A 23,464-nucleotide genomic window follows, 5' to 3' on the forward strand; every position below is an offset into this window, starting at 1 on the left:
TGTGTGCTTGATTTGGCTTTGTGCTTTTATTGCAGTGTCTGAGGGAGGGTGGAACGCGCCCTCAGCCCTTCTCTTGGGCTGGAGGCACTGGGGGTTATCCACTCTGCCTTGCTTGAACCTGGCACAGCGTCCCAGCCCAGGGGTGGCACTCGTGGAGTCACATCTGGGGGACACAGTGGTGTCAGGCACAGGGAACAGGTTGCCCAGGGAAGCTGTGGCTACCCAATCCCTCAAGGCCAGCCTGGAGCAGGCTGGTCTAGTGGAAAGTGTCCCTGCCCAGAGCAGAGAGTGGGACAAGATGAGTTTTCTTGTGCTTCCAACACAAACTATTCTATTTTATGACGTGGTCAGCAAGAGGTGTAGGGACAAAGCTCATAGTGCCAAGCTAGGAGCTCTTCTCCATCCAGCCTGCACTCCCAGGGCAGAAGGGCACCAAGGTGAACTTTAAAGAAGCTTTGAGGGTGAGGAAGACCCTGGGTTTCGCTCTGATCTCATAAATGACCAGTCCATCAGAGATCTTGAGCTGCCTCTGATCTCTCTTTCTTGTCACATAAAACAGGCCCCTCGCTTCCAGCTGCTGAGATGCATTAAAAGAAAGCTAAAAATACATTGGTTTCCAAAGAGTGCTGTGCCATGTAAGCAGTGGTGGCAGAGGTGGCGGGATGCAGCATGGCCATAAACAGGGTGACATCAGCCTGTGACAGGTCTTGGAAAGCCTGGGGTGGGTCTAGGTCTGGGTCCAGGTGACAGGAGCTGTTTGTGGGAGGTTTGGGGACTGAGCAAAAGCCAAATCAGGGGTCTTGGTGGTCGCTTGGAAACACCAGAAAGGACAAAAATCAGGCAGGACCTGCATGTCCTTCCACATCCATCCCCTGCACCGACACAAAGCCCTGACCTTGCAATTCCCAGCACTGCTTGGCTCCTGTCCCCATCGCCGGGGAGGCACTTGGAGGCTCAAAGCCGTGATTTGAGCAACCTGCAGGAGCTGTGGCCGGCATCTTTGGGTTTCCAACTGGCTTTCATCCCTGCCCAATATTTCCCTAACGGTTTCAGAAATTGTTGGTGGGGGGGAGAAATGTGTCTGAGGAAGACTCGGCTCGCTCCTGGCACGTGATTCGGTGAGGAAATGGGAAAAGAATTTCTGGCTGTGAAACGGGGCAGCTCCACTCCGAGTGAGAGAGAGAGAGAGGGAGGGAGGGAGATCGTTCCTTCTTCGCAGTGGAACAAAAAAGCCTGCTCGCCCCAGCCCGGATGCCTGGGATTCCTGGCGGAGGGGCCCCGGAGCGGTAACGGTGCAGCTCCCGGCCAAGGTGGTAGCGGAGCAGCCGGGGCGATGCTGGCACGGCACCCTTGTCCTCTTGTTGTTTCAGCTGCTCCGGATTAATAGCAGCCACCAGGAGCTGCGGTGTCCCCCGCCAAGGGGAAAAATCCAGGCGTTGGGACACTCTGGCAGTGTTGGCAGCTGGGGCTGGAGGAGGCTGCAGGGATGAATGTCCGGCTGTCTGTCCGGGAGGGCTCGGGGGGCGGGGGGGATGTGGAGGGGACATGGCCTGGATGGGCAGAGGGGCTCCCTGGGGGATGTTTGGAATCCCCTCCCAGATCCCCGCTCCCTCCCTGCCTCTCGCTCTTTTCCTTGGTTGTAGTGGATGGTGGAGAAAAGGGGTTCCAAAGGTTTCCCGCTGTGCAAAAACCCCCATCCGAGGAGCGCTTCGGGCCATTTAATGGGCAGTTTCCCCCGACCCCTCCCCTTCCACAAAACATCCGTTCCCATCTCTCCAAAGCAAAACAAAGCTTTGGGAATGCCGTGCTGGAGCTGCTGCGTGTGCAGTTGGTGTCGGGACCTGGGCATGCAGGGGATGCTGAGAGCTCGGGGGTGCGGGAGCTGGGCTCGCACCACACCGTACCATGGCTTTGGCAAAGCCTCGGTGTTTCCAGGATGGCAGTGCATCAAAAAACATTCGGGATTTCATCTTCCTTGGCTGTGGCTCTCCATGGCCAGCTGGGAAGGCTTTTGGTGAGGCTGTGGCACAGCAAGGCACAGACCGAGCTCTGATTCTCCCGGTGTTGGTGCTTTTGGAGGGCAATGCTGCACGTTTTTCTGTATTAAACACCTTGTATTTTTATCCCGATGCCATAATTCATCCCAAAGTAGCAGGCCGGGTGGCTGGTGGGGCGGGCTGTTGCCTGGAGATGCGTGGAGGCTGTTCCCAACCCTCCTGTTTTCTCTCCCAAGTCTGCGACTTCCCTCAGCATCACTTCGCAGCAGTGATTCACGCACCCGGGCTGCCTCCCTCCCCGCTTCCAATGTTCCCCATCTCTTAAACCCAAGGGTTTTGGGGGAGGAAAAGAGGGTGACAGGACTCAGGATGGGAGGAGCAGGATGCTACCCAAGAGCTGGCGCTATAAAAATCATTATTTTCAGGAAAAGAGCCTGCAGTGGTTGAGGGGAACGGTGGCGAGTTGCGGGTGGCTTTTTGGCAGAGCGATGGGGGAAGGCAAAATTGGTACTTCGGGGGTGTTCCGGGCGCGTTTCTCCGGTGAAATCGAAACTCGGTTCTTTGTGCGAGGGCGGGTGTGAGGAGCCGGGACACCCGATGTGTGGCGGAGTCGCCATGTCCCTGCCAGCTCCGGCTCGGGGAAGAGCGGACAAAGGGCCGGGGGAGCGGGGCCGGTGGCGGCGGCAGCCGGAGCCGGAGCCGCCGCCGAGCCAGGGCGTTGCTGCTCTTTGTCGGGGGCTGCCGCCTCCCCCCGGAGGAGGGGCCATCCCCGGCGGGGCGGGCGGGGACCACCCCCGCGCTGCCTCCGAGCATCCCCCCCGCTCCCCAGCCGGGTCGCGCTCCGGTCCCCCCTTCCCGGGGCCGCTGGGGGGGTCGGTGCGGGGGGGGGGTGCGGGAGGCACCGCGGCGCTCGGGGAGGGGGCGGCCCCGGCGCTGCCGCCCCGCCCCGCGGCGCCGCCCCCCGCCCGCCCCCGCGTCCCCCCGCCCTCCGCCGGGGCTGGAGCTCCGCGGGAGCCGGTGCTGGCGGCGGCGGCGGGGCCGGGGCGTGCGGCGGCCTGCGCGGCTCGGCCTTTTGTTCCGCCGGCGGGAAGGAGAGCGGGCGGCGGCGGTCGGGAGCGGGAGGACGAGCAGGAACAGGAGGAGGAGGAAGGCAGCGGCCATGCATCCCGCCGCGCCGGCCGGGGGCTGCCCGCGGGGGCGGCGCGGAGCCCCCCGCCCCCGGCCCGGCCGCTGAGCCGCGCACAAAAGGGGCGAGAGCGGAGGGGAAGGGGAACGGGAGGGCGGCCCCGGGGTGTGTGTGTGTGTGCCCGCCCCGTTCCCGGCCCCGGTCCGCCCCGCATCGCCGCCGGTACCGGCCCCGCCGCCCCCCGCCCCGCCATGGCCGGGCCGCCCGGTGGCGCGGAGCCGCCGCAGCCCGACACCGGCCGCCGGGAAAGTTAGTGCTTAGAGCGGGGCCGGCAGCAGCAGCAGCAGGACGAGGAGGAGGAGGAGGAAGAAGAAGAAGCAGCAGCGGCAACAGCCGCCTCCAGCCGCGGCTGCTCCCCGTCCCCCCCGTCGGCTCCCGGAGGCAACTCAGGGGATTCCATCCCGCTCCGTCCCTTTGCCATTTTTGGATGCGTTTTATAGCCAATTTTTTTTTCTTCCCCTGGGGAGAAAGGAAAAAAAAAAAAAAAAAAAGAAGCGAAGACCCAGCAGCCTTCCTCCACCTCCGGACTCCGCGGCCGTGCCGCCACCGCCGCGCACCCACCCGAGTGGATTTTGGGGGTTCTGCCACTGCCGGTGGCACCGGGCGAGGTGACGGCAGCGACAATGCCATCATGTTTTTGAGACAGGAAACCTCCGAGTTTGCCCTGAATGAAGAACTTCCTGTGTTTAAAGTTGTACGAATATCCGCTGACAAGTTCGGTTCAAATGAAAACACGAGAGTCGGGGGGAGAGGCTAATTCGGACCAGCTGGACTTGCACGGCGCTCGGAGCTGGGCAGAAAACGCGCGGAGCCGCTCGCCCCTGCCAGCCGGGAGCGGCCGGGACAAGCAGTGCCTTTGTTAGTAAAGAAGGACGGACGGGATAATTTAAGAGCTTCAAACTCTTCCGCCGTTTCTGTCGCGGACCGCTTGGAATATTTTACCGGAGCTGTTGGATTTTGGATGTTCCGCTGATGGATGGGGTTTTTTAGGGGGGCCGGGGGGATGAGATGGGTTGTTTCACTGCTCGGGACTGCCGCTCGGGCTGCTGAGCCGGCGCGGTGCTACCGGTCCCCCTTCCCATCCCCGTAGTGTCACTTTGGGATTAGAGGCTGCCCCGGCGGCGGGTTTGGGACCTGCTGGCCGTGTGATGCTTCCTGCCGTGGCGGGCCAAAGGTTGCCGGGGTGGTTCCTTCATCCATAAGGACGAGAGTATGGGCAAACCACTGAGCCGGCCAGACTGTTTACGGCAGAACCGCACTTGCCTGGGGAAGGGCGAGGATGAGGATGGTTATATAGAGGATTGCTACGTGCCCCAGAGATCGATCTACGACACGATGAGAATTAACGAGCAGATCGATCAGGGATCGAAGCTCAACCAGCTCTCCAAGAGCACCCTGGGCAAGGGGGATGGCAGCACCATATCCAGCAACGGGACTCTGGGAGCTGCCAACGTCTTCGAGTCCAGGCCGCCGGAGCCCAAGAAGCTGGATGAGCGAGTCATCTTCGACCAGCTCAAGCTCAGCAGCGACGTCTCCAAACCGGCGCCGGCTCCGCCAAAGCGGCGACCGAACCCCGAGAAGAAGGAGAACGTCAACCGGCGCTCGTGGAAGTCCTTCATGCCTCCCAACTTCACCGAGTTTGCCGAAAGGATGGGGGCTTCGCTCAGCGAGGTGTCGGAGGCGGGCGCTTCCAACCCTTCCCTGCGGGACAAGCGGGATTCCAGCGCCATGCTGGCCGAGCAGCCGGGCCAGCCCGAGCACGGCGAGCCCATGTCGGAGTCTCTCACCTTGGAGCACGTCTCCAAGTCATCTGGCACGGCAGAGGCTCTGGTGGCCAAGCAGTTCAGCGTGGATGGCTATGGAGGTCCCCAGGATGAGCGCCAGGCCCTGCTGAACGCCGGTGACAGCCGTGTCAGGGACCTGGCCAGGGCCCGCCGGCTCCCCAGTGCCACCTGGCCACGGGCCAGGAAGAATTTCATCAGGGGGAACTTCAACGATGGGCACCAGGAGACCCTGGAGGCCTCCGAGTCGGACTCTACGGTGGAGAACGTCAACCTCTCTCCGTGCCTTAGTGAAGAGCTGCTGGATACGGGACTGGATATTCTCATCACCTCCAATCTCAGGGAGAAAACGGAGTCTGAGCTGAGATTTGAGGAGGACGAGCGCTGGGTGATGATGGAGGAGTGGGAGGAGGCGACGCTGTCAGAGAGAGGAAAGGCTGTTCTGGTGGCAGAGGAGAAGAGGAGCTGTTGCTTGGCAGATATTTCTGAAGAAAGGGAACAATCCACTGCTCCGGAGGATGGCTCTGCCCCCGGCCCGGGGACCTCCCGGTCCTGCACGTCCCCTGGGGGTGGTGGCACCGCGTGCTGCACGGAGGACGTGGCGGTGCAATGTGGGGTCGAGGACTTTGCTCCGGTTTTGGAGCGCTCAGCCAGCCCCACGGGCCCCGAGCTGTCCGACACGGACTCGGTGCAGATGTTCCTGGAGCTGGAAGAGCAGTGCCTGCATGAGGACAGAGGTGATGGAGCTGTCCCCAGCTGCCTGGAGATTCAAATGTCCCCAATGGACTCAGAGGGGCTGGACCCAGATCCGGCCAAACTGGCCGGGTTGGTGGTTGAAGGGGGTCAGCACAGGGTCCCCTTGGATATCAGCGCCTCAGACTCTGCTGTGGTGTCAGATCTGGAGGACTTTGATGTCACCTGCAGCTCCCAGGTGCTGAGCACGCTGGAGCCCTTGACAGAGCCCTTCTCAGAAAGGGACACCTTGGCTGTCACCCCGACGGACTCGGACGGAGGGGCCTCCCCCAGCCCCGTGGCCATGGCAGGGCTGGGGTCCCTCCTGGAGTGCTCCCCTGCCCTGCTGGGGGAGCTCGATCCTGACCCACTGATGGAGCCAGAGTTTGTGGCTGCTGGGGGGACATCCCACACAGGGGCACATCCAGCTGCTGGACTGGGGGGAGATGGGTACCCCAGTGCCCCGGAGGGGTGGGGTGAAGATAACCAAGACTTGATTCCCGAGGGGACCTGTCCTGGCCGAGTGTCCCCCTGCCAGCCCCCAGCCCCTGTCATGGAGGAGCTGGGGTCCCCCCCACGGCACAGCCAGGCTGGTGTTGAGGGCATGGATCCCTTCAGGACCCATCACCTCCTGCCTGGAAGGACTGAGGTCGCCAACTGGGATGTCCCAGAACTGGTTTCTGAGGATGAGGCGACAGATTTGGGATCAGGGAGTGCAGCTGAGGGCTGGACTCATCCAGCAGGGAGTGGGGATGTTTGCTGTGGTTCTCTGCTGCCTTTCCACGCTGGCTCTGCATCAGAGCCAGGCTCCAAGGCTCCGACAACATTCCCAGTGCCTGCTGAGGACCTTCCATGGGAAATGGTTTCCCTGGGCCGTGCCCTGTCTCTGGAAGGGGCTGCCCACACAGAGGGGTGCCCCGTGGAGGTGGCTGTCACGCATGGGGGGACACCAGCAGCCATCCTGCAGCCAGGAGATGTGGACTTGTTGTTTGCCCCCAGCTGGGAGGTCCCATGTCCTGCCAGCCCAGCCACCCCTGAAGAGCTTCCTGGCACATTGTCCATTGCAGGGCCTGCCATCCCATGGGATTTTGGGGAGCTTTCTGCTCCAACCCACCCGCTTTCAGCAGGAGATGTGGCTGTCCTGGAGCCCCAGGCTCAGGGGATGCCACCAGCCACCGGGGATCCCACCATGGATGCTGAGGAACCTCCAGGAGCCACCACCACTGCCATGCCCTTGATGGTGGAGGAGCTTCTGGAAGCCCCACCACCCTTTGCTGACGTGCCTGTTGCCACTGTGCCACCTCCAGCAGCTGAGCCGCTCACCTCGGGTGCCAGGGACCTCGGTGGTGACCCCGTGCCATTGGTGGTGTCCTTGGGGGATACAGATGACTTTGCCATGGTGGTTGTGCCACCCATCCTGGAGCGCCTGCCCGCCGAAGCGGTGGCTTTGGAGGATGACCCCGTTGGGAGCTTACCTGCAGCAGGGGTGGCAGCTTGGGAGGGTCCCCCTGGTGCCTTCTCACCCCTCCCAGAAGGTCCCACCAGCACACCAGAGCCGCTGGGGACCCCCTTTGCCACAGCAGCCAGGGCACAAACCCTCCCCAGGGCTGCGCTCAGGGGCCCCCTCCGTCCCCGCAGCTGTGGGGGTGGCCTTTCCCTCTGTCCCAGCGAGGGACAGGGGACATGGGGCACGGAGGGACCCCTCGGCGCCGCTGCCATGGCAGAAGGGCCCCCAGCTCTCCCAGATGGATTCGTTCCAGATAACGAGGTATTTGTTGCTCAGGCTCCCGCAGCCGGGGCTCCAGGCACAGAATTCGCTTTATTTTGCACTCCAGGGATGGGTGGGAGGTGGGAGCCCACTCAGTAACGCACGATCTGGGCTTCCAAACAGCCTTCTCCCTCCTGAGATCAGCTTGAATTTGGCAGGGAAAAAAGTTGGTTTTTTTTTTTTTTTTTGGGGGGGGTGGTGATGGTGGGGGGGAATTGTGTGATTGTGTAAGTAAGGGAGGCAAAAGATTCTCGCTGCTGGATGACCTGAAATGTTGACTTACACTTTTTTGGCTTATTAAAGTACATTGTGGTCACTCAGATGGAAATCACGGATTTTAGAAAAAAACCTTCTCGCTGGCTCCTGGCAGGGAGTTCCCATCTTTGAAGCAGAAAATATATCAGGAGAAAGAGAAACCTGTGAAATGAATTAAGTGCAAGCAATTCCTGCCCCGTGCAGTCATCGCTGTCTGTAGTTTTTTTTCTGTGAGCACTGAGGTGCTGAGGCTCAGAGGCTGCTTGGGAGGGGGCTCAGATTCTCTCTGGTGTTTGGGGATTTGTGTTGCTCGTGGCTCTTGCCTGGAGAGACCTCGGTGCTGGAGTTCCCACAGCCCAGCGCTGATTTCCTGCCATCTGGAATAGGAGAAATATCACTAAGGAGACATCAGAAGTTAGTCAGCACCAAAAATCCCGATTTGGTGGCAATTACTCATCCTTTGGGCTGAACCACCCCTTTGAGATAGGCACGTGGAGGGGCTTGGAGAGGTGGTTTCACATGGGGGTCCACGTGAGCACGGGCTGGGACACCCAGAGGGGACCTGGGTGAGGGAAAAAACCACTGGGTCCCTGCCATAGTTGTTTCTGCTGCTTGAAATTCAGCGAGGGGGATCCTTGTTTTAGGTTCAGCACCTCTGATTGTGAACCCCACCAACCTTCCCTTGCTCCAGGCATTGCTGGAGGTGCTTCCTGGAGTTCCACATCCAGCAGCAGAGGGGTTAAGGGAGATGAGGGAAGCAGAAAGCAAAGGGGGTGCTTTGGGAAGCCTTTCTGGGAGTGAGGAGGAGGAGGAGGAGTGGTGGAGCAGATGTCCTTCTGCTCTCCCAAAATGTCTGTCCAGCTCTTCCCCAAGGCAGGACACCTTGCTCCACAGCAAAGGGGAGTCATTAAATATTTGTTTCCAAGCTGAGTCACAGTGAGGTTAATGAGCTAAATCACTGGAATCTTTTATGAGCAAAGGAAAACAAGTGTGTTGGACACGCTCACCCTCGGGCTGTTGCTGGGATTATTTTTGTCAGGCTCCTCAGGGAGTTCAGGTTCTCAGGCTGGCTGATACCTGTGTTGCAGGTACCCCTGGTTGGATCATCCAGGCTTTTCCACAGGGCTCCCTCCCTGCCTGGCTCCTATGGAGTTTGTTTTGCAGTGCACGGAGAGCTGGGCCCAGCCTGGCATGCCAGGCTTATCAGCCTGATCCTTTTGTGGGTTTGGCTCTTGCACCCAGCAGCTCCATATATAAACAGGAACAGGAGGACAGCCCAGGAATTGGTGGTTCCAAGTCCCCATTTATTTCTTATAACCGTGGCAGAATTCTCCACGAGCAAACAGCTCTGGACAGTGTCTGCCAGCTCACCCTTCGCTCGTGTCCTGGAGGGACCTCCCTTCCCTCTGCTGGGAAAAAGTAGCTTTTTTTTCCTTTGGAAATGAGGCAGGGAAAGTCAAAGCAGTTCCCCTTGCTCAGGCTGGGAGCTGTGCCTGTGTGTTTTGGGGGATTTTGGTGTTTTTAGGGGGTTTTGCTTGGTGCTCCTCTGGAGCAAAGCGGTTGCCGGGTACAGAGAGCCGTGTCCTCCACGAGCTGCTGCTCTGCTGGGGGAGATCTTGCATCCAAGAGGGAATTTTTCAGTGCAGGCAGTGCCCATGCATTCTTGGGCACAGGGAGCAGGTGGCTGCTTGCCATCCCCTCTGCTTCCCAAGGCTGTGACAGGGCCAAGGGCTCTGCTGCTGCCCAGCGCCGGCTGCGGGGTGACCCGTGCTCTGCATGGGCTCCTGGGCCAGGGGAGCAGAGCCAGCCAGGAATCTGCTCCCTGCTTTTGGGGTGTTTGCTGTGGGGGACAGGGCAGGCTTGTCCCTTGGGGCTGGTGGGGAAGGACGGTGCAGGGGCAGCGCGTGGTTCCAGCAGATCCCCGGCTCTGATAAAGAGCATTTATCTCCTCTGGAGAAACAGGATTCTCCCTGCTGCCTCTCCTGACAATGGGGAGCTTCATTCGCTCTCCTCCCCCTTCCCTATCAAATCTTTTTTGGTTTAGAAAGCTTTTCCCCACAGGATTCCCAGGCAGGACCGTGCCAAATCCGTGGTAAACGACTCGCACATTAATTGCCTATTGCCTTTGTCTTTGGAAATGCAGCGAGCTCCTCGCTGCCTGTAATTTCGTGGTTAACAAAACTCATATGATGTCAGGTCTCTGTTCTCAATAGCTTCACTGTGAGAATTGCTTGGGGTTTTTCCCCAGGAGCATTATTTCCCAATCCGATGGCGAGTCGGAGCCGATGCTCTCATTTCTTCCTCAGCTTTCTCTTTTTACCTCACTCCAGTGCTTTTCCCAGGAAAAATGGGATTTACCCATTTAAAACCAGAGGTGGGTGTGGATAGACCCTGAGTTGTGCTCCAAACCAGCGGATTCCTGTGACATCTGTGTCACTAGGTCAAGGCAAGGGAGGAGTTTAGGCAAACTTGCACAATTCCAATAAAATCAGTGCAAGTGGCTACTGCATCTTCCCTGGAGAGGAAAGCCTGTTGTATCCATGGAAAGACTGAGTGGCTGGAAGCTCACAGCTTATAAATCACCTTTTTTCTCCCACCTTTTCCACCTCACAGCAATTCCAGAAGGAGCAAGTGGATCCCCTCCAGCTAAAGCTGCAGCAAGTCAATGGAGTTGGTCAGGGACTCATCCAAAGCGCCGGGAAAAACTGTGATGTGCAAGGGCTGGAGCATGACATGGAGGAAATCAACACCCGCTGGAACACCCTCAACAAGAAGGTGGGAGCACGGGGAGGGGCTGTCCCTGGTTTTTCTGGGGTTCCCAGGCAGGGAGCTGAGGCTCTGGTGCCAGTCCCTGACCCTGCAGCGGGGTTGTTTTTGGGGTGCAGGTGGCCCAGCGAGTGGCCCAGCTGCAGGAGGCCCTGTTGCACTGCGGGAAGTTCCAGGATGCCCTGGAGCCACTGCTGAGCTGGCTGGCTGACACCGAGGAGCTCATCTCCAACCAGAAACCTCCCTCTGCCGAGTACAAGGTGGTCAAAGCCCAGATCCAAGAGCAGAAGGTGAGTGACCACTGGGAGGGGAGCCCAGGACAACCAGACAATATTTTGGGGGGTCCAAATGGGATGTCCATACTTCTCTCCTGGTGGATCTCAGTTCCTCACATCCCAGTGTAATGAACAGTTTGCCCACACTCAGGGATCTCCATCACCTAAATCACCACGTCCCTTCGTTGCCCCGCTGCCTCTTGAAGTTGGTTTTGCTGGTTGGCCGTGTTTTTCCAGCCCTGAGTTTTGCTTTGTGCTGATAATTCTGCTGCGTCAGGAGCGAGCTGGTGGTGGTGCAGGGCCTGGTTTGGGTGTTGGGACAAAGGGAATGTTCCAAAGTGTGAGAGCAGCCCCAAGGTGTGCCGCTGTTTGCTGAGATAACAGCCCGGGGTCGACGCCTGCCCTCGGAGGGGGAGGAGGGGAGGTCAAGTGTGGTCATGGGGAAATATTTCAGAAATGAATTCTTACCCAGGCTTGGTCTGACGTGTGGAGGTTGGAAGAGGAAATGTGCTTCAAGTGGAAGTTAAAAACTTGATAAGTTGGAGGGGCTTGGTGGGAAAGACTCAGAAAACTCTTCTGGCACAGAAGTGGTTTGGATCTTGAGTAGTGTAAGAGAGGGAAGGGGGAGGGAAGGGGAAATAAAAGGGGAAAGTGAAGAGGGAAAGGAGGATGGGATGGGATGGGATGGGATGGGATGGGATGGGATGGGATGGGATAGAATAGAATAGAATAGAATAGAATAGAATAGAATAGAATAGAATAGAATAGAATAGAATAGAATAGAATAGAATAGAATAGAATAGAATAGGAGAAATGAAAGTTCAGTTGGATGGGACCTACAATGATCACCCTGTCCAGCTGCCTGACCACTTCAGGGCTGCCCAAATCAAAGCATGTGATTATGATAATGTAATAGAATACAACAATACAATATAATAGAACTCTCTAATTTTTTGAGCTGGTTTTGAAGGCGGAGCCGTGCCCCAGGGCTGGGCCCGGTCTCAGCCCAGTACTGGCAGCACTGAGCCACAATTAGAGATGTGACCCCTCCAAGGGCTGCATTTGGTTCTGCTGCTCCAATCTGGTAATTATTTGCCTCCCCCAAGCTGCTCCAGCGCCTCCTGGATGATCGCAAGGCCACGGTGGAGATGATCCAGGCGGAGGGCGACCGGATCGCGCAGTCGGCCGAGCCCGCGGACCGGGACAAGATCGTGGGGCAGCTGGAGAGCCTGGCCCGGCGCTGGGCAGGGCTGCTGGGCAGGGCAGCTGCCAGGTGAGGGGCACTGGCACCAGCTCATCCCGTGGGTCACCGTGCCCTGGTGGGGCCTGGGGTGACAGCGTGGCAGTGCTCGGGAGCTGGCGGAGATCTCGGTGCAGATACATCCTGGAAACAGCTGGAAAAGACGAGGAGTCAAAGGCTGGCTGGGAGCTGCTGCTGATAGCAGTGGTTTACAATGGCAGGGAAGAGCTGAGATTAAATAATTTCCCTGCAGGGGAGGGATGTTATTTTTATTCCTGTAAGCTTTAACGTTTAGCAACATCCTGTTGACACCTTTATGCTGCCAGAATCTTGTTTATGAGTTACTTATTTCTACCTAAGCTGATGCTTGAGGTTATGAAGTCACTTCTGAGGCCAGGTTGGACCTTTCTCCACATTTTAAATCATTGCCAACAAGCTAGATTGTCCATCCTGGACTGTCCATCCAGGATTGTCTTTAACCAGAAGCTCTGAAAGACCAAGAGCCTGGCCACAAGCTGAGGGATCTCCAAGACAGTGACAGGGATGGAACAAATGGAACTAAATGATCTTCAAGGTCCTTTCCATCTCAAACTGTTTCATGAAAAGCTGCACAATGGGGAAGCCCTTCTGCTGCCTTCACAGGGCAATAAACTAAAGGCACAGCTGCAGGAAAAGCTTATTTTGCAGTTCCTCCACATTGATTTTTATCTTTGCCATTGTAGCTTGCCTGACAACGGTGTCTCACCTTGCTCTGGACAGAGCTGCTTCCTCCAAATACCTGAAGCTGCTTCCCATGCCTGGCTCCAACTGGGAGCTGCTCCTTAGTGTTTCCACTGACTCAAAGAATCACAGACTGGTTTTGGTTGGAGGGGACATGAAAAACCACCTTGTTCCAACCCCCTGCTGCGAGCAGGGACACCTTCCCCTAGACCAGCTCCCTCCAACCTGGCCTTGAACAATTATTCCCTTCTAATTTTATGATTACTTTTTTTATAGGCAGAAGCAGCTGGAGGACATCTTGGTGCTGGCAAAGCAGTTCCACGAAACCACGGAGCCTGTGTCCGACTGGCTGTCGGTGACAGAGAAGAAACTGGCCAACTCTGAGCCCATTGGCACCCAGACCGCCAAAATCCAGCAGCAGATCAGCCGCCACAAGGTAGGGCCTGTGCAGGAGCAGGATGGAGGTGGTTGGAGTCAGGTCCCGCTCCAGTGGTGTTGTTTCCACCACAACCAGAGAGGTTTTTGGCACAAACAAGGGCTGGAGGAGTTATCCAGGCTGTTTTATGTACGGAGAAGGCTGCAAGCCCTGACCCACCAGCGTGGGTAAACATTAAACTGGCGTCCTTGCACCTCCCAGCAGATTTGGACAGGAAAAACCATTCCCATCCATGTGTTTCTTTTTAATTTCTCCTCAGTTTACCCATTCAGGGGTGGCTTTTACACCCCCTCCATTTTTCAGTTACCTTCATTGTTGCGTTCCCCCTTTAAGTTGCGTTTATTTCATTTTCCTCATTCTCCACTCATTTTTTTCCCCCCCCTTTTCTGTTGTCCATTCTACCCTGCACCATTCAGGCTCTCGAGGAGGAGATAGAGAGCCACTCCACCGACGTGTCTCGGGCGCTGGGGGTCGGGCAGGCTCTGTCCTCCCTGAGCTGTGCTGCTGAGCAGAGGCTGCTGGCAGAGAAGTTAGAGGCTCTGCAGAGCCGCTACGGCGAGGTCCGCGAGCGGTGCGGCCGCAAGGCAGCACTGCTGGACCAGGCTCTGGCCAACGCCAGGATTTTTGGGGAGGAGGAGGTGGAAGTGCTCAACTGGCTGGCTGAGGTGGAGGACAAGCTGGGCTCAGTGTCCATAAAGGATTTCAAACGGGACGTCCTGCAGAAGCAGCATGCCGACCAGCTGGTATTTCCCCTTTTGTTTTTTTTTTTTCATTTCCTTCCATGTTTGTGTTTGTTTTGTTGCATTTTAGCTGGTTTTGTTTATGTTTCTGGGGCCTGATTTTAATTTTGGGAAGCTCGTTCTGCTGCTGGGTCTGTCTGAGGTTTGGAGAGGAGTGTAAAGAGATTTCATGTGTTATAAACAACAATTGTGGATGCCCCCCCACCCCCCCCAAAAAAAATGGGTTTCTCAAGGCGGGGGAACTTCAGATGGTTCGTTTGATTTGTGAACAGTGTCTGAGCCAGCTTGGCCACCCCGTGCCTTCAGAAAGCTGGATGCTGTTTCCAAAATTGAGAGCTGGAAAAGTCTGGTGGGTTTTGGAGCTGGGCTGGCCACTGAGGCAGCCTCTGCATCCGCTCCCTGGGGCTGTGCAGGCTCTTTCCAAGAGTGAGGTTCTGTCTAATACAAGGGCGAGTCCTTTGGTGACACAGATCCAATGGGTTGGGTTGGGTTTGCTCTGAGATTTGGGCCTCTGAGTCCCAAAAATCCCCGTAATTCCCACAGCAGGATGACTGGACAGTTTTCAGATGGGTTGTCCAGCCTGCCTGTGCTCAGTAGGGAAGTTCATGTTCCCCACGGCATCCCTGGCTGGCAGGACACAGGGACCTGCCTGCAGCAGGATAACCCAGATTTGCCTTTTTCTTCAGGCTCTGAATGAGGAAATTGTGAACAGGAAGAAGAACGTGGACCAAGCCATTAGAAATGGACAAGCTCTCCTGAAGCAAACCACAGGTAACACAGAGGAGATCTTGGAAATGTGGGGGGTCTGGGAATCCATCCTCCACGTGCTTTTCCTTGGGAAGTCCATGCTCTGTTGGGTGGAGCCTTTTCTCCCTCAGGTCTTCATTTCCTTTTGGAAACTCCCAGAGTAGCTGGTTTGCATCCAGGCTTGGATGCTAAGCCACAAACACTCCAGCTTAGGATTTGCTTGGTCCCAAAATCCCAACCTCCCAGCCTGGGGAGCGGGTGATTCCCAGTGCTGCTGTGGGGATGCTCAGTGCTGAGGGAGGCTTTTCTCACTGCAGCCAGCTGCTCAATCACATGGAAAAGAGGTTAAAAATACCCCCAGCCCTCTCTGCTTTCCCAGACTGAGCAGTTGTGGCTGTTGCCACGTGGGTGTGAGTTTATGTTTATGAGTGGGAAGAGAGGTCGGGGCGCTGCGTTTCCTTCAGATGTGGTCTGCTCAGAGCAGATGTACAGCCCTGTGTCCTTGTGGGAGCTGTGGAGCAGGAAGAGGGATTACAAAGGATTTGGCAGGCAGCTCTGTGTCCTCTTGGAAACAGCAGCCAGGGGTGAACTGACCCTTTTTTCTTGGAGCTATGGCACGTTACTGAGAACTGAGTTGGGGTGGCTTTGGGGCTTGTGACAAAACCAGGCTTTGCAGAACACTTGGATCCCATCCCATCCCATGGATCCCATCCCATCCCATGGATCCCATCCCACTGATCCCATGGATCCCATCCCCTCCCATCCCATGGATCCCATCCCACTGATCCCATGGATCCCATCCCCTCCCATCCCATGGATCCCATGGATCCCATCCCATCCCATGGATCCCATCCCATGGATCCGATCCCATCCCATCCCATGGATCCCATAGATCCCATCCCATCCCATGGATCCCATCCCATCCCATTGATCCCATGGATCCCATCCCATGGATCCCATCCCATGGATCCGATCCCATCCCATCCCATGGATCCCATAGATCCCATCCCATCCCTTCCCATGGATCCCATCCCATCCCATGGATCCCATCCCATTGATCCCATGGATCCCATCCCAACCCATGGATCCCATCCCATCCCATCCCATCCCATGGATCCAATCCCATCCCATCCTATGGATCCCATAGATCCCATCCCATCCCATGGATCCCATCCCATCCCATCCCAGGGATGAGGTGGATGTTATGCTGGTGGAAGATGCCAGCTCTTAGTAAAACCAGGCTGAAGTCGCATCAAAACAAAGAAAAGTGAGGCTGAAATTAAAAGGTGGAGGGACAGACAAAGTGGCTCCTGAAGCCTCCTGGGGTGGCTCCTGAGGCCCCCAGAGCCCAGCCCCGTTTTCCCGCTGCTGCAGGGGAGGAGGTGCTGCTGATCCAGGAGAAGCTGGATGGAATCAAGACCCGCTACTCCGACATCACCGCCGCCAGCTCCAAGGCTCTGCGCACGCTGGAGCAGGCCCGGCAGCTGGCCACCAAATTCCAGTCCACCCACGAGGAGCTCACAGGGTGGATGAGCAAGGTGGAGGAGGAGCTGGCCTCCAGCGGGGCACAATCCCCTGCTGGAGAGCAGATCCCCCAGTTCCAGCAGCGGCAAAAGGTGGGAGAGCGGCAGGGGTGGTTTGTTCTCTGCTTTGGGAGGCTGGGGAGGAGCTGGGAAGGACACACGTGCATGGGTGCCTCCCACAGGAGCTGAAGAAGGAGGTGATGGAGCACAGGCTGGTGCTGGACACGGTGAACGAGGTGAGCAGGGCCCTGCTGGAGTTGGTTCCCTGGAGAGCCCGGGAGGGGCTGGACAAGCTGGTGTCGGACACCAACGAGCGCTACAAGCTGGTCAGTGACACCATCAGGCAGAGGGTGGAGGAGATCGATGCTGCTATCCAGAGGTCTCAGCAGGTGAGTGAAGAACCCCTGCAGGGTTTGCTTGGGCAGAGCAGGCACTGCTCATCACCCGTGGCAGTGGGAGGGATGGCAAGCACAGGCAGCCAAAGGGTAAATCCCATCAGGAATGCCAAGGAATGGAGCCCAGCAGCAGCTGTGGCAGCAGGGATGGCAGCTGGCCCGTCCTGGTGTGTGGTTTTGGGGTGGGATAGCTCTGGAGCAGCACTGTGTTATCCTGGCTGGGAGCTTCTGCCTGCAGGGGTGATGTGGATGGTGTGAAACTGGTGATGGGTGACTGTCAGAGCTGGGGAAACATCATCCCCCACTGGGAGAGCACAGGGATTTGTTCCAGGCCAGCAGTCCTCCCCAAAAGGACTTGTCCTGCACGAACTGGAGGCTGTGGAGTGCTGGGAATACCTGACCTCACTCCACGGAGTCAGTTCTCCATGGAGGAGCAAAGGAAATGCTCCTGTTTGTAGGGATGTCCCTTTCCCCGCAGGCAGGGAGGGTGTGGGGAGAGGTGGCTGCTCCAGCTTGCCCCAAAACCAGCTGCAGGAGCCACAAAACCTGAACCCCACCCCAATGTCCCCTTCTCCCCACACTGGGGTGAGGTGTTGGTCCTGCTGGGTCCCTCTGTCATTCCCACTGTCCCCAGCTCCCCGTGTGCCCAGCACTGACCACTGCCCCTCCTCTCCCCTGTGCCAGTATGAGCAGGCAGCTGATGCAGAGCTGGCCTGGGTGGCTGAGACCAAGAGGAAGCTGATGGCTCTGGGTCCCATCCGCCTGGAGCAGGACCAGACAACGGCTCAGCTGCAGGTGCAGAAGGTCTGTGTGCACTCCCTGATGGGTTCTGGGGGGTGGGCAGCAATGAGGGACAGTCCAGTTTGGGTCATGGGATGCATTTTTGGGGCAGCAGCTTTACCCTGGGGTGTGCAGTGCTGAGCTCAGAGCAGCAGGAGAGATGCAACGCTTGTCCTTGAGATGTGAAAAGAAAAAAAACAAAGGAAAAATTGCTGTAAATCATCCAAGTGTTTGGCTTCCCAAGGAAAAAGCTTCCTGTCTGTTCACAGGAGCTTGATGGGTGCTTTGCTTTGGTCTCCCCATGGCAGCCTTTCCTTGTGGCCACCAGGGCAAGCTCTGCCAGGGTCTCACCGGAGCTGGCAGCAGGAAGGGTTTAGAGAAATGTATCTATTGATTAATGAGGGTGGTTTCCATTTGCTTTTTGCTCATTGTTCCCTGCAGTGAGGGACTCCACAGTTCCCTCCCAGCAGCCAGACGTGGAACAAAGAGGTGCTGGAGGGGTTGGGGTGGTTTTTTTTTTTTCCCTAAGTATCTTTGAGATGAGCTCATGCCTGAAAGAACGTGCACTTGAAATGAACGGCCCTTTTCTTCCCTCTGCCTGGGCAATCAGAGCAGCACACAGGCTTATTGGATTTAAAATTAAAGGGAAAAAAGGAAAATAAGACAGTGTTACAAGAGAGGGGGGACTGAACCATCGAGCATTGAGTTAAATTGAGCTCAGCTTCCCGCTGTTAATCTCGTGGACCTTGGGAATGGCAAAGTTACTGGTGGATGCAGCTCTGGAGAGCATCATTTTGTGGGGTAACATTCACTAACAAATGGATGATGGAGCTTTTCCTCCACTGAGGACCTTGGGGGTGTGGGTTTTACCTAATTTTAAGAGCTGTTTTTGGGTCTTTGAAAGAGAGAAGTTGGTGTAGATGAGGAAAACAGGCAGGAATCTGCACTCCCAGCCAGACTTTCAGTTTGCCACAGAAGGCTTGCGCTGAGTTTTGCAGGGTCTCTTTGGCAGGAGGATGCTGTGGATGGGCTGGGGGGGAGGCTGGGCTCAGCTCTGAGCTCTCCCCTTTCTCTTTGCAGGCGTTTTCCATCGACATCATCCGGCACAAAGACTCCATGGACGAGCTGTTCAGCCAGCGCCACGAGATCTTTGGCACCTGTGGTGAGGAGCAAAAAGCTGTTCTCCAGGTGAGCCCCCTCTGCTATTGCCTGCAACAGAGAGGGCAGAGAGGCCAGTCCTTAGCCCCTGCACGGGCTGAAGGAGTTTAAAATCACTCCATCTTCAGTGACTCCCACCAGCATTAGCAGAAATCTCTTTACATTTATGACTCTCCTTTATTGCCTGTTTTTATTGCAAGGTTTGGGGATGGGGAGGGGGAGATTCCCGAGGCTGCTTTAATTGGAATTACAACGTGGAAGGCCACCAAAGGCACCTCCTTCTCTTCCAGCTCTCAGCATGGAGCTGGCCCTTTTCCTGGGCCCTTTTGCATCCCTCCCCATAACTCACCTCCCTGTTTTTTTAGGAGAAAACTGAGTCCCTGGTGCAGCAGTATGAGGCTGTGAGCCAGCTCAACTCGGAGCGTTACGCCCGCCTGGAGCGTGCCCAGGTCCTGGTCAACCAGTTCTGGGAGACCTACGAGGAGCTGAACCCATGGATTGAGGAGACCCAAGCCCTCATCTCCCAGCTGCCACCCCCAGCCATCGACCACGAGCAGCTCAAGCAGCAGCAGGATGACATGAGGGTAAGAGGATGCAGAGTCTGCACCTCCTGTCCATCCACAGAGGGCAAGAGCACCTTCTTCTTCTGAATTTTCCTCCATTTCCCCCCCTTTTCTGTTCTTTTTGGGGAGTTTGCTTGTGTTATGCAAGAGTGCCACATGAAAATCCCTCGTTGTGTTGGAGCGCTCCTTACCAAAATTCAGCTTGCTTCCAAGGAAACCTGGCTGCTTTTGGATCTCCTTCCTGCTCCTGGCAGGAAAAAAAAAAAAAACACTTTGTGCTTTTAGGGTAGAGACTGCAAAGCAAAAAATTCCCAGTGGGGTCCCCTGTGGAGCTGTGGGGAGGGTCAGAGGCTGGGGAAGGACCCGTGCCAGGCACTGTGCCATAGCCATGTTGGGAAGAGCTGAGTGCCATGTGCTTGGCAGATGCTGGGGCATGAAATCCAGGGTGTGAGTTCCTCCCAGATACCATCCCTGCTCTTGGAGTGCTGTTTGGAATAAATAGGCAGCGGCTCGCAGCAGATTTCTAAACAAATGTGGTTTTTTTTCCCTCCCCGCCTTCTCTATTCCCTAGCAACTGAGAGAGTCCATTGCTGAACACAAACCTCACATCGACAAGCTGCTGAAAATTGGGCCCCAGCTCAAGGACCTCAACCCCGAGGAAGGGGAGATGGTGCAGGAAAAATACTCCAGGGCTGAAGCCTTGTATGCCAAGATCAAGGAGGAGGTTTGCCAGCGGGCCCTGGCGCTGGACGAGGCATTCTCACAGTCCACCCAGGTACGCCAGGGAGGTGGATCTTCCTCTCACAGCCCCCTGGGAGAGCCACGTGCTCTGGAATGTGGTTTTATTCCCCCCTGTAAAATCCCTTTATGAGGCATAAAGTGGTCAGGCACCTCCAGGGTGGTTTCCTGCAGAGAAGGTGTTTGAGGCTCCACGCAGTAAATAGGGCCGTAAATTTTTACGACCTCAATAATGATGCTGGTTCAAAGGGGCTTCTCTGGCATCCCCCCAAGGTTGGAAGGGCCTCTTGAAAGAGCTTGGAGAGATAATTTTCAGTTGTGATAAGCTGTGAGTGCAGTGAGCAGCCATGGGATGCTTTGTATGGGAGAGGGAAAGGATGTCGGGATGTCTCCGGGGTCTGGGCATCTCCCGAGGAGGTGGGTGAGTGCAGGAGGAGAAATAGGGAAGGAAAAGCAGAGGCTGGAGGTGCTGAAGTCCAGGCAGGGGGTGAAGTGCTCCTGCTGCTGAGGGCTGATGACCCCCAGCTCTGTTTCGTTTCACCCCGTGTTATTACCGTAGCGCGGTTGGTTTTTGTCACGTCCTGGGTGTTTATTTTCTTAATTCCTGTATTGTGTAGTCACTTCTCTTGGTTTGCACTTGTATTAACTCCGAGTTTTTCCCCCCCCCACACGTTCCCCTCCCCTCTCATCTCTCACTCCCATTGTGGAATGTGTTGTCTGTGTGTGTTGCTGCCTGTGCCCGTCCTCCCCACATGGTCCCATTTCATTCTTGTGTTGACTGCGCCCCACCATTGCAGATTTCGGAGGTAAGCCAGTCCCCCCTCCACAGATCTTCATTTACCCTCCCTGGCCTGATTCTTTTTGACACCCAGACTTTCATCTCTGGTCCATGCACAGCTCAGCAGAACTTGCTTCAAATTTAATGCCGGGGGTGGGGCTGGAATCCCATTTTTTGGGATGGCTTTGGTTGCGTTGCTGCCTGGTCTCAGCTTCTGCTGGGAATGCTTCCTGCAGGGCAGAGGTTTTGCTTTTGGAAGGGTTCACACTGCTCCAGCTGGATGTGCTGGCTTGCTCCTGCTCGTTGGCTGAGCCAGCCTGTCCTGATCAACTTTGCACCAAGAGCCCCAGCCCCTCTCTGCTGGCAGAGCCTGGGGTTTGGTGGGCAACTGCACTGGTGTGTTCCCAGCAGGAACTGGGAGAGGGACAAGAGCAGCCCCAGTGCTGAGCTGTCCTTCCCACCAGCAGAGACAGTTTGGGATCTTTAAGGCCAAAGTTGACTTCTCTCTAAAAAAAGCAACAATGAACCCTGCTAGACCCCCTCCCTCCCTCCCTCACTCCTGGCTTTCTGGTCCTGCTTTTGAGGCCGCAGCTCCATGGCAGCTCCTCCCCACCTGCATGCAGCTCCTGCTGATCCTGCAAACTGCGATGGGTTTCCACTGGCCTTGCACCACGTGGAGATTCCCATCAGCACCAAACACGGGCGCTTTCCCAGCAGCACTTTTTGCCTGGCTGTTCCCTCAACCAGCACTGAGGTTTTGTGCCCAGCCACCAAAACGGAGGCAGCAGCAAAAAAAGCGAATTTTCGGAGCGCCGCCGTGTTTGGGTGACAGGTGCTGGTGGTGGCTCTGTGAGTGTCTGTGGGTGCTCTGTGGGCTCTGCTGGAGCAGGGCAGGTGTGAGCAGGAGGCTGCAGGGGTGGCATTGCTGCTGCAGGGGTGGCATTGCTGCTGCAGAGGTGTCCTTGCTGCTGTCGCAGGCGCTGTCCGTCCCCTCTCCGGGGCGGCGCAGCGCTCGGGGGGCCCGTGGCTCACGCTGGTGGCTCTGCGGTGTCACTTTGTCCCCTCCCTCCTGCCCTAATGCCTTTGCTCCTCTCCAGTTCCACGACAAGATCGAGCCCATGCTGGAGACCCTGGAGAGCCTCTCCTCCCGCCTGCGGCTGCCGCCCCTGATCCCCGCCGAGGTCGACAAGATCCGGGAGTGCATCAGCGAGAACAAGAACTCCACGGTGGAGCTGGAGAAGCTGCAGCCCTCCTTTGAGGCCCTCAAACGCCGTGGGGAAGAGCTCATCGCCCGCTCCCAGGGGGCAGACAAGGACCTGGCAGCCAAAGGTAGCTCTGGGTGGATTGGAGCGTCCGATTTCTCCCCCAACCGTGGCTCCATCGCTGCTGGCGAGGCTTTGATGTCACAGGGGTGGGTCTGGGAGGTGCTCCTGGCTTTAGGAGGAAGGATGAGTCTTCTGGGTGGATTTGGGAGGTTCTCCTAGACTTAGGACCAAGGTTGAGTCCTCTGGATGGATTTGGGAGGTTCTCCTGGTTTTGGGACCAAGGTTGAGTCCTCTGGATGGATTTGGGAGGTTCTGCTTGACTTAGGACCAAGGTTGAGTCCTCTGGATGGATTTGGGAGGTTCTCCTGGTTTTGGGACCAAGGTTGAGTCCTCTGGATGGATTTGGGAGGTTCTCCTGGCTTTGGGACCAAGGTTGAGTCCTCTGGATGGATTTCGGAGGTTCTCCTGGCTTTGGGACCAAGGATGGATGGATGGATGGATGGATGGATGGATGGATGGATGGATGGATGGATGGATGGATGGATGGATGGATGGATGCGCCTGCTTCCATCTGGAACAGACAGAGTGGCATCAGTCAGAAGAGAAAAGAAGCATTTGTGGCTTCTCAGCCCAGCTGGCCTCTTGTTGGTGGCCCCTGGGACAGGATTTGTTGCTGTTGCTTCAGCATCTAATGGAGGGGAGGGACATCCCCCAGCACAAAAAGCTCGTCAGCACGATTGGCACTAATTGGCACCTTCCTTGGCAGATCAACGGGCAGCTCATGCACTGAGTGAGCAGGCACTTCATGCTAGAGGTGGCCAGAACAGAGCTTTGTTGGAGGGAGAGTGTGTGGGCAAATGTGCCCCGAGCTTGCACATAAATAAAGGCTTTTCTGCAAGCTGGAGTTTCTCACGTCCCTCAGAGTTAATGCTCTGATAGCCCTGGCCATCTTTATTACCCTCTGGATATTCTGTTGGCTGTTCCTGAGTGTTTTCAAAATGCTCTTGCATTGCCAAAAGGTTTCCTTCTCCACTGAATGCTTTAATTCCCTTCCACAGTCATCCAGGACAAGCTGGATCAGATGGTTTTCTTCTGGGAAGACATCAAAGCTCGGACTGAGGAACGTGAGATGAAGTTCCTTGATGTCCTGGAGCTTGCAGAGAAGTTCTGGTACGACATGGCAGCGCTCCTGACAACCATCAAGGACACCCAGGACATTGTCCACGACCTGGAGAGCCCAGGCATTGACCCCTCCATCATCAAGCAGCAGGTGGAAGCAGCAGAGGTGAGGCTGCTCCTCAGTCTGGAGCTTGTCTGTCTGCCCTCGGCTTATCTGCTAAATTGGGAAGATCTGAGATCCTGACCGTGGCCAGAGGTAAATCAGTTTTGTAGGCAGTCAGTCAGATTATGAGGAGTTATTTCCATTGCGGTTTGGAGCTGCAAGGAAAAAGCCAGAAGTGGATTTCACATATCCTTCACCTGAAATCACATGAGCTGCTGCTGTTTTGGGGAGCACACTGAGCTCTCTGTGGTCAGAGCTCTGTGCCCACTTGCTTGGAGTGGTGTGGGAGCTTGCAGGGCTCTGCTCCCAACCCGAGCCAGAGGCTGGCTGGCTTGGGAG

General features: G+C 56.6%; 1 protein-coding gene across 2 annotated transcripts in view; it reads left to right on the forward strand.

The window, feature by feature from the left end:
• The window catches only part of MACF1 (microtubule actin crosslinking factor 1), a 139,390-nt gene that overhangs the window by 95,808 nt on the left and 20,118 nt on the right, over positions 1 to 23,464 (forward strand). The window contains exons 58-71 of one of the 2 annotated variants that reach the window (XM_050983185.1): positions 10,333 to 10,494; positions 10,605 to 10,775; positions 11,867 to 12,033; positions 12,997 to 13,156; positions 13,573 to 13,899; positions 14,583 to 14,667; positions 16,018 to 16,259; positions 16,349 to 16,555; positions 17,246 to 17,365; positions 18,422 to 18,529; positions 18,865 to 19,083; positions 19,634 to 19,837; positions 21,676 to 21,907; positions 22,902 to 23,128. In XM_050983185.1, the coding sequence (XP_050839142.1) occupies positions 10,333 to 10,494; positions 10,605 to 10,775; positions 11,867 to 12,033; positions 12,997 to 13,156; positions 13,573 to 13,899; positions 14,583 to 14,667; positions 16,018 to 16,259; positions 16,349 to 16,555; positions 17,246 to 17,365; positions 18,422 to 18,529; positions 18,865 to 19,083; positions 19,634 to 19,837; positions 21,676 to 21,907; positions 22,902 to 23,128 (2,631 nt within the window). Of the gene's footprint in view, positions 1 to 10,332; positions 10,495 to 10,604; positions 10,776 to 11,866; positions 12,034 to 12,996; positions 13,157 to 13,572; positions 13,900 to 14,582; positions 14,668 to 16,017; positions 16,260 to 16,348; positions 16,556 to 17,245; positions 17,366 to 18,421; positions 18,530 to 18,864; positions 19,084 to 19,633; positions 19,949 to 21,675; positions 21,908 to 22,901; positions 23,129 to 23,464 lie in introns of those variants that run through there. The other variant, XM_050983184.1, reaches the window with a different exon arrangement.

Source organism: Serinus canaria, chromosome 23, assembly GCF_022539315.1.
Source record: "Serinus canaria isolate serCan28SL12 chromosome 23, serCan2020, whole genome shotgun sequence".
Taxonomy (NCBI): Eukaryota; Metazoa; Chordata; class Aves; order Passeriformes; family Fringillidae; genus Serinus; species Serinus canaria.